At 39.4% G+C, this 15,098-nt stretch overlaps 1 protein-coding gene across 2 annotated transcripts; it reads right to left on the reverse strand.

The window, feature by feature from the left end:
* Window positions 1-9,762: 9,762 nt before the first annotated feature.
* Window positions 9,763-13,874, reverse strand: kcna2b (potassium voltage-gated channel, shaker-related subfamily, member 2b). 2 transcript variants are annotated; one of them, XM_015031174.1, is made up of 3 exons: window positions 13,385-13,874; window positions 12,421-12,544; window positions 9,763-11,816 (listed from the first exon to the last, which is right to left on the reverse strand). In XM_015031174.1, exon 3 carries the CDS (start codon window positions 11,701-11,703, stop codon window positions 10,201-10,203), a length of 1,503 nt encoding a protein of 500 aa, XP_014886660.1. In that variant the 5' UTR covers window positions 11,704-11,816; window positions 12,421-12,544; window positions 13,385-13,874; the 3' UTR covers window positions 9,763-10,200. The 2 variants fall into 2 exon arrangements, with proteins under 2 accessions (XP_014886660.1, XP_014886661.1); XM_015031175.1 differs by lacking the exon at window positions 12,421-12,544.
* Between the last annotated feature and the right edge of the window lie 1,224 nt (window positions 13,875-15,098).

The raw sequence follows: 15,098 nt of genomic DNA on the forward strand, positions 1-15,098 counted from the left end.
TTAGCGAGGGAGGGAGAGAGGAACCAAAAACCAGAAGGGGGATTGCAGAGCATGGTTTTAGAGCTTATGAATTATTTATGTGAGTGGGATATTTTAAGGCCGTCACATTATGTCTGGGAGCGATGAGTTAGTGGGAAGTACAGAGAGAAGAAGATGAAGTGGATATCATAGCCTTTGATTTTACTGTGGTTACTACGACTGTACTTTGCAAAGCCCTCAGTGACATGTGTGCACTCACCAGCCCTTGATTCCCAGGCCCTTATAAAAATGACAAAGGGCTTAGAGAAGTACCGCAAACGGTGCATTTATTAACATATTTCTCCATGAAAGCTTGTGAATGGCTCTTTTGCAGCATGGCATACAGTATGTACTGTTGTTACTGTTAATAGTTTCTGTACAAACGTATTTATTGGTTTCATGTGTATACAAGTTAGTGTTGATTTTATAAAAGTACTTACAGCCACTTATTTGTAAAGACGCAGGTGACTATAAAACACAAAAGATTTTAATTGTCCGGCAGGTGGCAGAAATGAAGATGAAGAATTTTCAGCAAACTCCACAGCTGATTAATCTGCTGCTCATATTTTTGCTTTTTTGTCAAAAAATTTGAACGTAACCCATAGATGTGTGGTCACTTTTATGTTTTCTACAGAGTTTTATTTTATTTTTCAAGTTGTTTGTAAAAGAACAGGAGGTTCCCGAGAAGCGACTGTCCTAAGCAAGATATGTTTTTGTTTTATATTAATGGGAGTTTTGTTTTTAGCTTGAAACATGTTAATGTTTTCTCCAAGCCACTGTTTTATTCGACTTGTATGTGCTTTTGTTGCTGGCAGAACTAAAGATAAACTGAGTACATCAATGGAGAAAATACTAAGAGAGGAAAAAACAGAATCTGTCACTTGGTAAATAAGCCGCGATAACCTTATTCTTTTAATGCTACTGAAATTAAAGAATAATTAATTTATCCACATCGACAGTGGTAGATGCAAATCTTAGCAACATTATTATCATAAAGGTTCTTTTATCAAGTTCAGGAAGTGATTCTTCTGGAGAGTGTCATGATTGTTTAGGGCTGAGAGTATTTACACCCTCCTGAGTGTATCTTTTCATTTCTTAAATTACACTGCTCGTGACTGTAGTCATTTAAACCTTGTTGTAACAAACTACTAACTCCTTTCAAGAAAAAAAATATGTTAAGACTAAGGTTGTATGTCCTCCATTGACTCAGCAAATAACTGCAGCGAGGAACAAAAAGGAATCATGCTTCAGTGGAAAGAGGGGATTGATTAGAGATAAGAAAAAGAGTGTCATCTTATTCCAAGACAAACAGGAATACAAATATGAGGACATTAACTGAACAACATTCTCCCTCTGAGAATAATATGGCATAAAGGAAAGTTCAGATTTACAGGCCATTAAATGCATAAGGTGGTAAATCAGTTCTCACTGTATCGGGGAAGTGCTCCCCGGCATTCATTTAGCTTATTGCATATGGGCTCAAATTACATACAGACACAAGTGCACTTGTGCTGATCAAGATGATTGAATGGAAGAAACTGGATAGGAAAATGTATTAGAAATTGATGGTTCAATATATTTTTATTACAACCAATGGACAATTTTATGCTTGGTTGAAAGGGTGAAATGTATTTGATTTATTATTATCAAATAGCTAAAATAAAATTTTTATAGGAATCACAAAAAAGAAAGGCCAACATAACACACACAGTGCAAAAAGCCACACATGTTAGATATAGCGTGTACATTGGTTAAAAGATAACTGAATGAGAACATTATGAGGAAAAAAAAATCTCACTAAAACATTAGCAAAACATGCTGCAGCATTATGGCTTTAGTTGATGCCTTTAAACTCCTATTAAATATTGAATTACTGTTTTTCATAATGTATGTAAGACATTTATTTTTATGTACATAATTAGGATAATAAAGCAGTGGAAAAATACCCATTAGTTATCATGAAAGATGCTAGACTGCCTTTCTCTGCTAACATACCGGAACCCAGTCAACTGAGACGTCCAGAGGGAGTTCTGCACTCCACCTTTATGTCTGAGAGGAGAATCAGCTCAACCGCTGCGCATTACCTCGGTGCTTAGAGCTGCTGGAGGTAGAGGGTAATGAACAAGGGAGAAAAATCTGTTAGACATGAAGTGCCAGAGAAAGCAAAAAGTGGAAAGACTCAAGTACAAAAAAACAAACAAACAAAAAAAGCAAAGGCAAGAGCAGGATAGGCAAAGATGAGGGGGTCTCAAAAACAGCTGATATAAGGACATATTCATACATTTTCATGAACAGGAATGCCATATTAACTTTAACTAGCTTTCAAGGACGCTTTTGAACAATTATTCTAAAAGCATCAATAAACAACTTTAACAAATTATAAGAACAAGATGAAAGTTTTGGTGTCCAAGTTTGAACTTACTGTGGATTTTCCTTTCAACCAGATCAAATCAAAGACTCAAATATAAACACACCTTCAGCAGTTTATGGACATATGTCCCTTAGCACCTTGCAGGAAGACGCATATCAATGATCTGATGGCTGACCCAATCAGGTGTTCAAACACAACAACAACCCCACATGCATATTAATATTAGTTTGGGAATATATGAAGTGGGTTAATAGGCTTCTGGAATTAGCTTAAAAGTCAGTATGGGTGATGTCTAGTGTGTCCTGTCTATGTTAAGTGAGGACTTTTGGAGAGCCCTTCAGCACAGCCAAAAAAAAACACCAAAAAAACAACAACAACAAAAAAAAAACAACCAATAAAACATAATTTGGTAGTACCTAGTTCTACCAAATTAAGATTAATTAGAAGTAAGCCCCTAAATATTCAGACCTGACTTGAATCTGCTAGAGAATCTGTGGAGGCAACTACAGATGTGGTGCTTATTATCAAAATTAAGACAGAGGAAACATCCAAAACTCTAAAACCGAATTCTTATTGCCAAAAATATTTTTCAATTGATTAATAAGAAGCCTATAAACAATTTTCTGTAAGTAAAATGTAAATGACAATAGATTTTATTTTCCTCAAAAGTTATATTAATTTATTACCTTTGAATCAAAAACGATAATAGAATAAGCACAAAAACAAAGCCAAGTAATTGAAGGAGTGGAGGTAAATGTGTGTGAAATATAAAATCTAGAAGTTTATGATCAGTACAGAAATTTTCTAGTTAAAATGTATCATTATTGGACTCATAAAAAGAAACACAACAGTAACTTGTATTTATATAGAAGTTTCTTTTTTTTTTTCTTTTACTGACATAATCATTTAAACCATTACATGTTCCAGTTTTACAATATTTTTAAAATAATGACACTGGAAGATTTTCCTGACTACCATATTTATGTCCATCAGAAGTCCATGTGTAGAGCATGGGTAGCAATTCTGACACATAATTCTTCTTTAGGCAACAACGTACAGTTTGTTTCAAGGGCTTTTCAACACAGTGGTGAAAGACAGCAGTTACACAGAAAATTGAGAAGAACCATAGGACTAGTTAGGCTTTATGAATGACACACAATTGGCTCAAGGTATAGAAAGTAGACAGATTAAGACACAAAGTATTTAAGCAAGGCCCGTGTGTGCTTCTTCAATAAACCTCATTCACTGCATTTGATTTAATTACATTCAACAAAAAGCAATAGTGAAATACTCTGTGGTAGTACACATGTTCATTTTTCATTTAAATTGTATTATATATTTACTATATGTTCATATATATATATATATATAAATTGTGATTAGATTAGCAGCATATATCTCAGTTTTGAAACACATGGGAGTCTATACATAGCAGTAGCTTTAAGCATAAGACATCATTTAAAGCAGCTGGAAACTTTAGATAAATTAGCATGGCGACACAAGTGCAATCATCTGTAGTCCTTCATAAACAAAGCCACGTGTAGGTTTTCTATCCTCAGGCATGTCCATTAAAATAATTTTCCACAGGCAGTGTATGTACACATTAGTACACAAGCTATATGTTCAAATGGTCGGTGTGGGATTTTGTGTGTAAATGTCCACGAGTTGGAGGAGTTTTCTGCAGATCCCATTCTGTTCTTTGACTCCTGTTGGATTCTCCAGGAGAACAATTTTTGTCTCAGCAGTGTGTCACTTCAGTTGTGTGTTTGGTAACAAGAACTGAAAGAACAGGGCCCAAGGTCAAGCTTAAAGAGACATTGATGTTCAATAACAGAGAGCTTAGAGAAGCACAAACCACTGTAAAAAAAATTATAAAAGAGAAAGAATAGGAACTTGGGCGTAGGCAGTGTTTATTTTACATCCTCTATCACAGGGGTCCCCAAACTTTTTCCTGCGAGGGCCACATAGCTGTTCCTTTTTCTGGTCTGGGGCCGGTCTTCGGTTTTTGGAGAAAGAAACCTTAGAACATTCTTGTCGACGGGGGGGCGACGACGACGACGACGACGACGAGGAGACATTCGCGCTTGTAGATAGATTTTTACCCAGAATGCAAATGGAAAAAACCGTGAGTGAAACGGTGACTGGGACTGACTAGTGTATATATATTCCATTGAGGGAAAGTTAGTTTCACATCTGCTCAAGAGCCCCCTGGTGGTTGAAGAAAAATCCACATATAAACCAGAAAATACAATATATGACAAAAAACACTGAATGCTCTCTGGTATGAGGAGGCGGGCCGGATCCGGCATTGTTCAGGGGGCCGGACCAAATGACGTGGCGGGCCGGATGCAGCCCGCGGGCCGTAGTTTGGGGACCCCTGCTCTATCAGATGTACTGCATCCTAGGACATTTTTTCATGCTTCCTGCAATATAGGCCTTGGCAGACACTATAGCGTATCCCATAAGCCAACACATCCTCTGTAAAGCACATCTCACTGTGTAACAGGGCATTCTTTCAGTGTCCCATATTCGATGCACTATATGCATATGGTATGTATACAGGCTGTAAACAGTACACATGGATACATTAAAATACACTGACCGCCCCTGTCATTTGAGCTAGCAGTTAACAGGACTAGCTACAACGTTGTCTCTAAAAGCTCAACACTCGGCTTATGTGTGTGTAGAAGCTTCCCACTGCTCTTGTCTCTCCCGAACACACAAATGCACAGATACGAATGTACTCCACACATCGAGCTTGATGGAACGATATGTCAGTGAGAGGAGCACTCAGACGTTTCCTTGGAGAATTATAATACACTCAGCTGAGCAAAAACTCTAACTGACCCACTATGAATCTCATTGCATCCACTGGACTGGCAGCAGGTAGTAGCTGTTGTGCTTTTATTTGGACAGTATTCAAGACACTGAACTGTTGGGAGAAAGAATGAGTAGCTAACATCCAACCTTAGATTTCCAGGACTATAATCATACTTTCCCTGTTTCCTGTCATAAATTATCTGTAAAGACTCATTGACATACAGCACTCTCTTAAAATGGATTGTGACCCAAGTGAGTATTGGATTAAGTCAGTTTAATACTTAAATGTTATTCATCCTAGGCAATGCTACAACTTTAAAGGGCGAGAAGTTCTACAAAAGCAGAATAATACAAGTTGAAGAGGAACAGTAAACGGCAACCCTGCCTGTTCTACATTACTGCATTTATGCATAATAGATTGATACAACAGCTGAGCTAACAGGATACTAAACAACTAAGATACATACAACAATCAGGCCTAACATAGAGTGTTTTCTCCATTTTGCTGTCGAAACAGCCCTGACTTCTCCACTCCTAAAGGTGTGTTGTGTATCAGTAGTGTTAGCTGTATGTCCTTCTAAGGTGCTTACACAAATGTATAGACCAGGGGGCTTTGATTCTTTCTGGTAAACTTTCACTCTGTACTTCTAAAAGAAGACCAGACCACAGGGATAACATCATGCAGCTGAAGCAGCTATGTATTTAAGAAGGTATTGCCAAAATGATTGTTGACCAGGAAGGAGAGAAAAAAAAACACACATAAAGATTCAAGAAACAAACTCATTGATCGACAAGCACCAAAAATATAAATCTAATCCCTGCACCTTTTTCATAAGAGAACAAATAATGCAGCAACATAAAATTTATTCCGTCTGGGTGCAGATTTATTTCATATGCATAAGAGGCAGGCCACTATGCACATCATACAGGACAGCAAGCTGTCCACCATGTTCCTAATGTTCTTTCTTTAGTGTGCTGGATACCCTAACCCTAACCCTACCCTACTATAAGCAAACTGCACAAGGGTTCCTGGCGTAACATTGAACAAGCATCGCATCGACTCTGCCGGCTTGCTAGTTCTCACAGTGAATTTTGATTCCACTCGTTTTCCATGTGAATAACGCACATGCACCAATATTAACTTCTTTTTCAATTTGAGTTACAGTTGCTCATCTGTTGCATTAAGTCACATGGCACACTTATCGCTCAACACATGGATTAGTCAACAACTGTCTCTTCCGTGAATCCTCATTGTAGATACTAACCACCACAGACTGGCAGGCCCCTCAAAAGAAGCAGTTTTGAAGATGATCATGCATCACAAGTTGGCTCTCGTCGAATTTGCTTCCACAACCCATTATCCTTTCTTCTAACACATTATCTTTGAGGAGAAAATACACTCTTGCTACCTAGTATGTCCTTCCCCCAAACAAGAGACACAATAACGGAGTCCAATGTTATCTACTTCTTCTGTCAGTGATTATGTTACAGGTAATAAGTGCATGTTTTTCAGCCTAAGATACAAGAGGGAACATGGTTTTCCTGTACTGTTTCCACAGTACAGGAAAATAGGTGCCTTAATTTGATTTGTTCCAGATGGACGTAGTTTACTAATTTGGATTTATTGATTGGGAGAAAATGACGTAGGCATGACGAAGAAAAGCATTGCATTAAGTTAATAAATTAGTATTAATGTTTCTACTGCAGCTACAGTACTGCTTAATATTGTCAGCAAGTTTCTACATACATTTTAAAATGCTAACAATTATTTTGATACCTGAATAACAACCACAAAAACAAAAACAAACAAAAAAAAATGTAACAGTCCAGGTAAATGACAGACCTTATAACACTCAGAGTAACTTTAGTTGAGCTCGTTCTTTGGTTGAATGTGGTTCTAAAAACAATAGCTTGGAGGACAATGCAGTATAAAGCATAAATAATCAAAATCATACATAAGGTCGGTTTTCTGCAATATATATATAAAATGCACCTGACGTCAGCTTCAAGATAAAGTACACGACATATTAAAGCTTCTCCTTAATCTCCTCATAACATGGAATGATTTGAAGTCCAGAACAGCAAAGATTTATGTTGGGCAGTGGTGTTAAAATCTAACTTCACAGACATTTATAGGTTGTGGAGTGTGGGGCATGTCCTAACACGGAGGTTATTTCAAGCACAGACATTTTACAGAGTTTCTTAGAGTTAAGCCATGTGTACATCCAGGCATTTTGAGATTTTGTCAAATGAAAACACAGTGCACATTTTCAGACGGCTCCCACTTAAACTCATAGAGATTTGCTAAAACAATGTACAGCACCTGTGGGGCGAGTTGTAAAACGTCTCTGCTGCTACTTTCAGTGATGATTTAAAAAAACAAAAAACCTGCAGGTTACTAGAACAGACATTGAGTTTTCATTTGCAGCATACCAATTAAAGATGTTGAAATTAAGATAAAAAAAAATATATAATAGGGATAACTATGTCCAATGGTTGTACATGATTGCAAAAAAAATGTTAAGTTGTGCCCTGCTCTCCCTTACAGTCAAAGAGAAACAGGCACTGACTCTGAGCAATACAGTGAAAATACTCCCCCCCTCCCACATCCTTGAGCATTGAAAACATAAATGAAACATGTATTTAACACAATAAAAATATACTACAAAAATATCAAAAATATACAAAGTAAACATTCTCATTGTTCAGAGATAACATTTCTTTTACTCTTCTAGCTGTCTGAACTGATTAGCCCAATAATTTGGGTTATTAGTAGAGATAATTGCTTGTCCCCACATTGACCTCTAGCTTACACTAAAAGAAACAGAGCAAAGGGATGAATGCTAAATGCAAGTCTCTGCTTGTACTGAAACATCATTATAACTGGTCTCAGACTCTCTCTGTTGCTCTGATGAGTATTCCCCCGACAGAATAATGTGATTCTGTCTTTCTTTGAATCGGGGCCTAGGCAGTTTGAGTAGCAGATAAAAGTTGCCCATGAATTCTCACACCAGACCTTTTGTCATTACAAGCTAGGTTACAAATTCATTAAAAAAAAAATGCTAGCACTAAAATGATCTTGACTGTCCATTTTTGTCTGGAGCAGTTTAAGTAATATAATACATACAGGTAATTTTCAAAAAATTTGCATATTGTGATAAAGTTCATTATTTTCCATAATGTAATGATAAAAATTAAACTGTCATATATTTTAGATTCATTGCACACCAACTGAAATATTTCTGGTCTTTTATTGTTTTAATACTGATGATTTTGGAATATAGCTCATGAAAACCCAAAATCCCTGTCTCAAAAAAATCAGCATATCATGAAAAGGTTCTCTGAACGAGCAATTAACCTCATCATCTGAATCAACGAAGTAATTTAAACACCTGTAAAAGATTCCTGAGGCTTTTAAAAACTCCCAGCCTGGTTCATTACTCAAAACCGCAGTCATGGGTAAGACTGCTGACCTGACTGCTGTCCAGAAGGCCATCATTGATGCCCTCAAGCAAGATGGTAAGACACAGAAAGAAATTTCTGAACGAATAGGCTGTTCCCAGAGTGCTGTATCAAGGCACCTCTGTGGGAAGGAAAAAGTGTGGCAGAAAACGCTGCACAACGAGAAGAGGTGACCGGACCCTGAGGAAGATTGTGGAGAAGGGCCGATTCCAGACCTTGGGGGATGCAGTGGATTGAGTCTGGAGTAGAAACATCCAGAGCCACTGTGCACAGGCGTGTGCAGGAAATGGGCTACAGGTGCCGCATCCCCCAGGTCAAGCCACTTTTGAACCAGAAACAGCAGCAGAAGCGCCTGACCTGGGCTACAGAGAAGCAGCACTTTGGACCACTGTTGTTCAGTGGTCTTCAGTACTTTTTTCGGATGAAAGCAAACTTTGCATGTCATTCGGAAATCAAAGTGCCAGACTCTGGAGGAAGACTGGGGAGAAGGAAATGCCAAAATGCCAGAAAGTCAGTGTCAAGTACCCACAGTCAGTGATGGTCCGGGTGCCATGTCAGCTGCTGGTGTTGGTCCACTGTGTTTCACCAAAGGCAGGGAAAATGCAGCTAGCCATCAGGAGATTTTGGAGCACTTCATGCTTCCATCTGCTGAAAAACTTTATGGAGATGAAGATTTAATTTTTCAGCACGACCTGGCACCTGCTCACAGTGCCAAAACCACTGGTATTACTGACCATGGTGTTACTGTGCTCAATTGGCCTGCCAACTCTCCTGACCTGAACCCCATAGAGAATATGTGGGATATTGTGAAGAGAAAGTTGAGAGATGCAAGACCCAACACTCTGGATGAGCTTAAAGCCGCTATCGAAGCATCCTGGGCCTCCATAACACCTCAGCAGTGCCACAGGATGATTGCCTCCATGCCACGCCGCATTGAATGCAGTATTAAAACACATTTCTTCTATTGGTCGGATGAAATATGCTAATTTTTTGAGACAGGGATTTTGAGTTTTCATGAGCTGTATGCCAAAATCATCAGTATTAAAACAATAAAAGACCTGAAATATTTCAGTTGGTGTGCAATGAATCTAAAATATATGACAGTTTATTTTTTATCATTACATTATGGAAAATAATGAACTTTATCACAATATGCAAATTTTTTTAGAGGGACCTGTACTACTGGTCCCTTTTTGTTGCAATAATGAATTATTATTTATTAGGCTACTAGTTGGCTACTGATGCAAGCAGGACAACCACTGTTACAAACTATTTCTACTGTATAAGACTAACTCCATGCAGACATGAGAATGTCCTAAACAAGATGACTGGCAGTTCTGGAAAGTGCACTGTTTATTCTGTGTGATAGGAGAACACGAGGTCTTCTCCATCTACTGTTTGTGTGAGTTCATCTTGCTCTCACCTTGTTCTGCGTTTTTATCCTTGGTACTATAATTCATGAGCAGAGGGAGACATAAATTCATCTTTCTGCAATACTCACAATGTTTGACCTTCCATTGCAAGTCACATTATACATCTGTTCGCATTTTAGTGATATTTACGAAATTAGTATTGACCAGAGTGCAGTTTCCTGTATTTTTGCCCTCTGGTCTGAAGTCCTCAGTATTGTGGTTAACGGGCTCCTGGATCTCAACATAGTCAGACTTACTGAGGGTGGATCCGCTCCCACTTCGACCACTCTTCTTCAGATCATCAGCAGAATTGCCTTTAGGCACACTTGGGATATTCAGATACTGCGCTTGTTCCTCACCCTCTGTCTCTCTGTGGTAGAAATAGTTAAAATTTGATACAATGACAGGCACGGGCAAGGCAATAGTCAGCACACCAGCGATTGCACAGAGAGAGCCCACAATTTTTCCTCCGATAGTGGTCGGCACCATGTCTCCGTAGCCTACAGTGGTCATGGAAACCACTGCCCACCAAAATGCTTCAGGGATGCTGCTAAACTGTGAATGTGGCTCGTCTGCTTCTGCAAAGTAGACAGCACTAGAGAAGAGAATTACACCAATAAACAGGAAAAAGATTAAGAGGCCCAGCTCACGCATACTGGCCTTCAGTGTCTGTCCTAAGATTTGGAGACCCTTAGAGTGACGTGAGAGTTTGAAGATGCGAAACACCCTCACGAGACGGATGACACGGAGGATGGCCAAGGACATGGCCTGCTGGCCAGCCTGGCTATCCTCTGGCCTTTCCGCAAGCTCTGTGCCCAGGGTGATGAAGTATGGAATGATTGCCACAATATCTATGATGTTCATAATGTTACCAAAAAATCCAGCTTTGCTTGGACAGGCAAAAAATCGAACGAGGAACTCAAAAGAAAACCAGATGATACAGAGGGTCTCCACAATGAAGAAAGGATCTGTAAAATATGTCGAGGGGTCGTATGTAGAGGTGGAGTTGGACATGGAATGCAGCGGGTAATTGTACATCTCCTCATCTTCACTTCGGAAAAGTGGCAGTGTTTCCAGGCAGAAGCTTACAATCGATATAAGAATCACCATGACGGAAATGATGGCAATAATTCGAGCTGGACCCGAGCTCTCTGGGTATTCAAACAGAAGCCACACTTGTCTCTGAAACTCATTTTCTGGCAGCGGTCTCTCCTCTTCCTTTATAAAACCTTCATCTTCTCTGAAAATTTCCATAGCCTCCTCACCCAACTCATAAAATCGGATTTCCTCAGAAAATATGTCCAGAGTCACATTGACAGGCCGGCGAAGCCTCCCACCAGATTGGTAGTAATACAGGATGGCATCAAAACTTGGCCGGTTCCGGTCGAAGAAGTACTCATTCCGGAGGGGATCAAAATACCTCATCCTTTTCTTGGGATCCCCCAGCAGTGTATCTGGAAACTGAGATAGGGTCTTCAGCTGCGTCTCGAAGCGCAAGCCTGAAATGTTGATGACAACCCTCTCGCAACACTCATGGTCTGGCTCTGGGTCATACTGGTCATGAGGCTGACCTGAGTGCGTCGCTGCTTCATCTGCAGGGTCGCTGGTGGCAACCTTCATGGTGGAGGAAGATGGGGCCTGCAGCTTTCAGACAGGATGGGGCCACAGTGGGCTGGATGTGAACCTTCTTTGCACTTATGGGATCGGGCACAGGCACCTCTGCCTGCAAAAAGCTAAAAGGACAGAGAGGAGAGGAAGGCTGCAATATTAATGTAACCACTTGTTGTTCAACACTGTATTTCGTATTACATGAAATAAATGGTAACATTCAAACTGAATTCATTTTTTTCAGATACTAAATCACTACAAAGACAAACTACCTTCAAGTGTGTTGTGTAGATTTCGACAAACACAAAGCAAAGGAGTAGATACTGCCAAGTAAAGAAGAATTAGGGACTGGGGTTGAACAACAGGAGTCTCCGTGACTCTGCTGGGTTTAAATATTAGGTTAGGAGTTCTCTCTCACATAAGCACCCTGCAGGATCAATATTCTCACCATAATGCTGTATCCAATTTTACAGGGTGAAATTACAACAAGCAGATCTGATTAAAAGTTGAGTGCTTCTCACATTCTCAAAGGTGGATGCTCAGATTATACATGTGACTGGCATTTTTCTAAAAACGAAGGAATTTAAGTTTCTATTGCTTTATATTTCAACTACATTTGGGAGGTAGTTCATGTTACCTTTAAGATGTTAAGCCTGTTATGAAGTTTAAATCAGTATTCCTGAATACAATCTGAAACTTAAGCCTATTTGTCTTTTAACAATAATATACCTTGATGACAATGGCTCAGGTGATGAGTTTGGTCCAAAGTAAGCCCCCTCTGATAGACGGGCTCGTTTTTGAAGGGTTATCAGTCCCCAGATGACTCTGCCTCTGCATCAAGGCGGCAGTGGGACTACAGGAGGGGGGGACAAGGTGTGAGGATGCTGGATCTACCCTCTCCTCCCCTCTGCGTCCAACAGAAACATGCTGGGCAAAAAGTACTACTGACTGAAACTGTCTGGCAAGGTTATGCTGGGAAAGGCGACTTCTCTTATAAGATAATTTGAAAATGCAGTCATCAGCAAAAGCGGACCTCTGTTTTCTTCAGAATAACATGCGGACGCGACAGGCGGCAACAGCCAAGGTGATCCTCTGCAACCTCTTATCAGCAGAGGCGCCGAGGAAGGGAGCCTGAGTGGGAAGCGCTGCTGGCAGCATTTTTATTCAGACACCTCCATGCTTCAGCAAATATGTAAGGCGCAATCACCTGTTTGATCCTCAGACATGTTTCGCCCCGAGGGGGCTTTGTATCTCTTTTAGGTCTTGAATTGTGATTTTTTTAAAAGCCAACCCCATGCACATTTCACCATCTTTTTTTTTTCTGATAGGAAATATCCATGAAAAATAACAAGTGATGCGCATAACAAGCGGATGCTTTATGTTCACAACCCATTCCATGGACACGAAATCCTCCGACGACGTATTTAATCGCTATAACGTACGTTTTCTCCGTGACTTTTAAAATAAAGCAGCCAGCCAGGTTCATGCACTGGGATTATCATACATTTAACGGCATCTTGTTCGGTAAAGTCGGATTAGTTTGGAACGACAGGTGCCAGACATGCTCAAGCCATTTGCAGCCATCCTGTTTGGAAGGACAGCCACAACAATCTTCATGCACTAAACAAAGCAGCATAGCATTATCTTCGTACTACAGGATTGCTTCAGAGGCTAATGGCATGCAGGAATTCACCGGGATTGTCTTGTTGCGCAGACGCATGAATTTTTATCCAGTTAGTTTCTTCTTTTGAGTTGCCTTCCGGTCGTTCTTCTGCTCCTTGGCATCTGTCCGTCTCAGCATTGGTTTGACCAACAACAACAGCGGCTATGGGTTTTTTTTCATCACGACCATCTGTTTTTGAACCGCCGGCTCGCCTTCTAATTTCTCATATTTCACCGTAATTCACCATAGTTGAGATGAGTGGGCTGCAGTTGGGCATTGCAGCGCATACTAAAAGCTTCTTGTGCGCCTCGCCCTTTCCCTCTGCGCTCCCTCTTCCCCGACTCTCCCGTCCTTAGTGGTTCACATTAAAGAGGAAGCGTCGACAGTCACAGAGTGGGGGAGAACACGCGCGTCCACAGAGTGAATAAAACACCGGTGTTTCCCAAATGTTGCAAATCTAACAGATGCGACTTAATAAACTGATTTGAATGAGTTCGTTTTACTCATTCAAATCACAGCAAAAACAAGAGCTTGTCTTATACTTCTTTTTGTAGATATCCATGCCTTGTGAACTGTTTTTAAATTGATAGTTGTTACTTAAAAAAAATGAATTATTTAAAAAGTGTTGCGTGTGTCTTTATTCAGTCCCTCAGATTTATATTGTGTCATTTTCCACCATTACTGCTGCTACAAACTATTTCATGAATGTTTTAGCCCACAAAACAAAAAATGGGGCAGATGGACAACTTATTAAATGCCAATGACTTCTGCAGATTGCACTTTTTTATTGTTGCATACATGAGAACTGGTTGCTGTTACCTAATTGTGCATTCTATTTATTTATTTACTTATTTTTTAATAAGAAGAATAAAGCTAATAAAAAAAAATCCCCTGCCCAATCTTTTCTACATGAGGACTTAGGTCCAGTATGACTGAATTGAACATATCTGGCTGCAATGTTTTGAGAGGTCTGAAGTTGTGCCATTCTCTTTCTATTTTGAGGTCATGGATTGAACAGTGCTGGGACAAATTACATGCAGTTTTGTGGTTATAATGTGACAAATGGGGTATGAATACTTTTCCAAGCCTTTGTTTAAAACTTTTAGACACCTGCTGGATAGTAATATGTGAGCCACTTAAGGTAGATGTTTAACGCAAAGGGCTTTATTATCATTTAGACAATTAACTTTTTTATCTCCTCATCTTTATCCTGCAAAACACAACTAAATAAAAAAAAATGATGCCATGTTATTAATGTTCTCACAAAGGCAATGATGACCTGCTCTTTAAATTATTAATCACATGAATTAGCATGTGAAGTTTTGCTTCTGTTTTTGCTTATTTTTCTCCTACAGTTGTACTTCTTCAGGCTTAGACCACCACATTCTCCTGATCTACGCCACCCAGATTCCACCTTTATTCCAATCTCTTTGTGATAAATGTGCAGAAATGATAAAACATTAAGACATTTGACAAATCAAACATCTGCGGCTTTCTCTGCTCAGAGCTGATGACCAGTTTCTGCACTGCTATCTAACAACAAACAAGAATTTGCTCCATTAGAAATGTATTTTATTTTAACTATTTTGACACACTGTGGTTCCGTTTCACAGGTCAGTCCCAGTCCTTATTATTCCAGACCCTTAGAATCAATTAATAACTTAAATGCAATCTGTCTGACAACAAGTAATAGGCTAAAAGTGCAAAAAAAAAAAAAAAATGAAATGAATTAATGAAGTTAATG

The sequence above is a fragment of the Poecilia latipinna genome, unplaced genomic scaffold (genome assembly GCF_001443285.1).
Source record: "Poecilia latipinna isolate Pla-1442-1.1 unplaced genomic scaffold, P_latipinna-1.0 Scaffold199, whole genome shotgun sequence".
NCBI lineage: Eukaryota > Metazoa > Chordata > Actinopteri > Cyprinodontiformes > Poeciliidae > Poecilia > Poecilia latipinna.

Excerpts from the sequence above, each read along its gene's own strand:
- kcna2b (XM_015031175.1), bottom strand. The coding sequence starts at position 11,703 with ATGAAGGTTGCCACCAGCGACCCTGCAGATGAAGCAGCGACGCACTCA.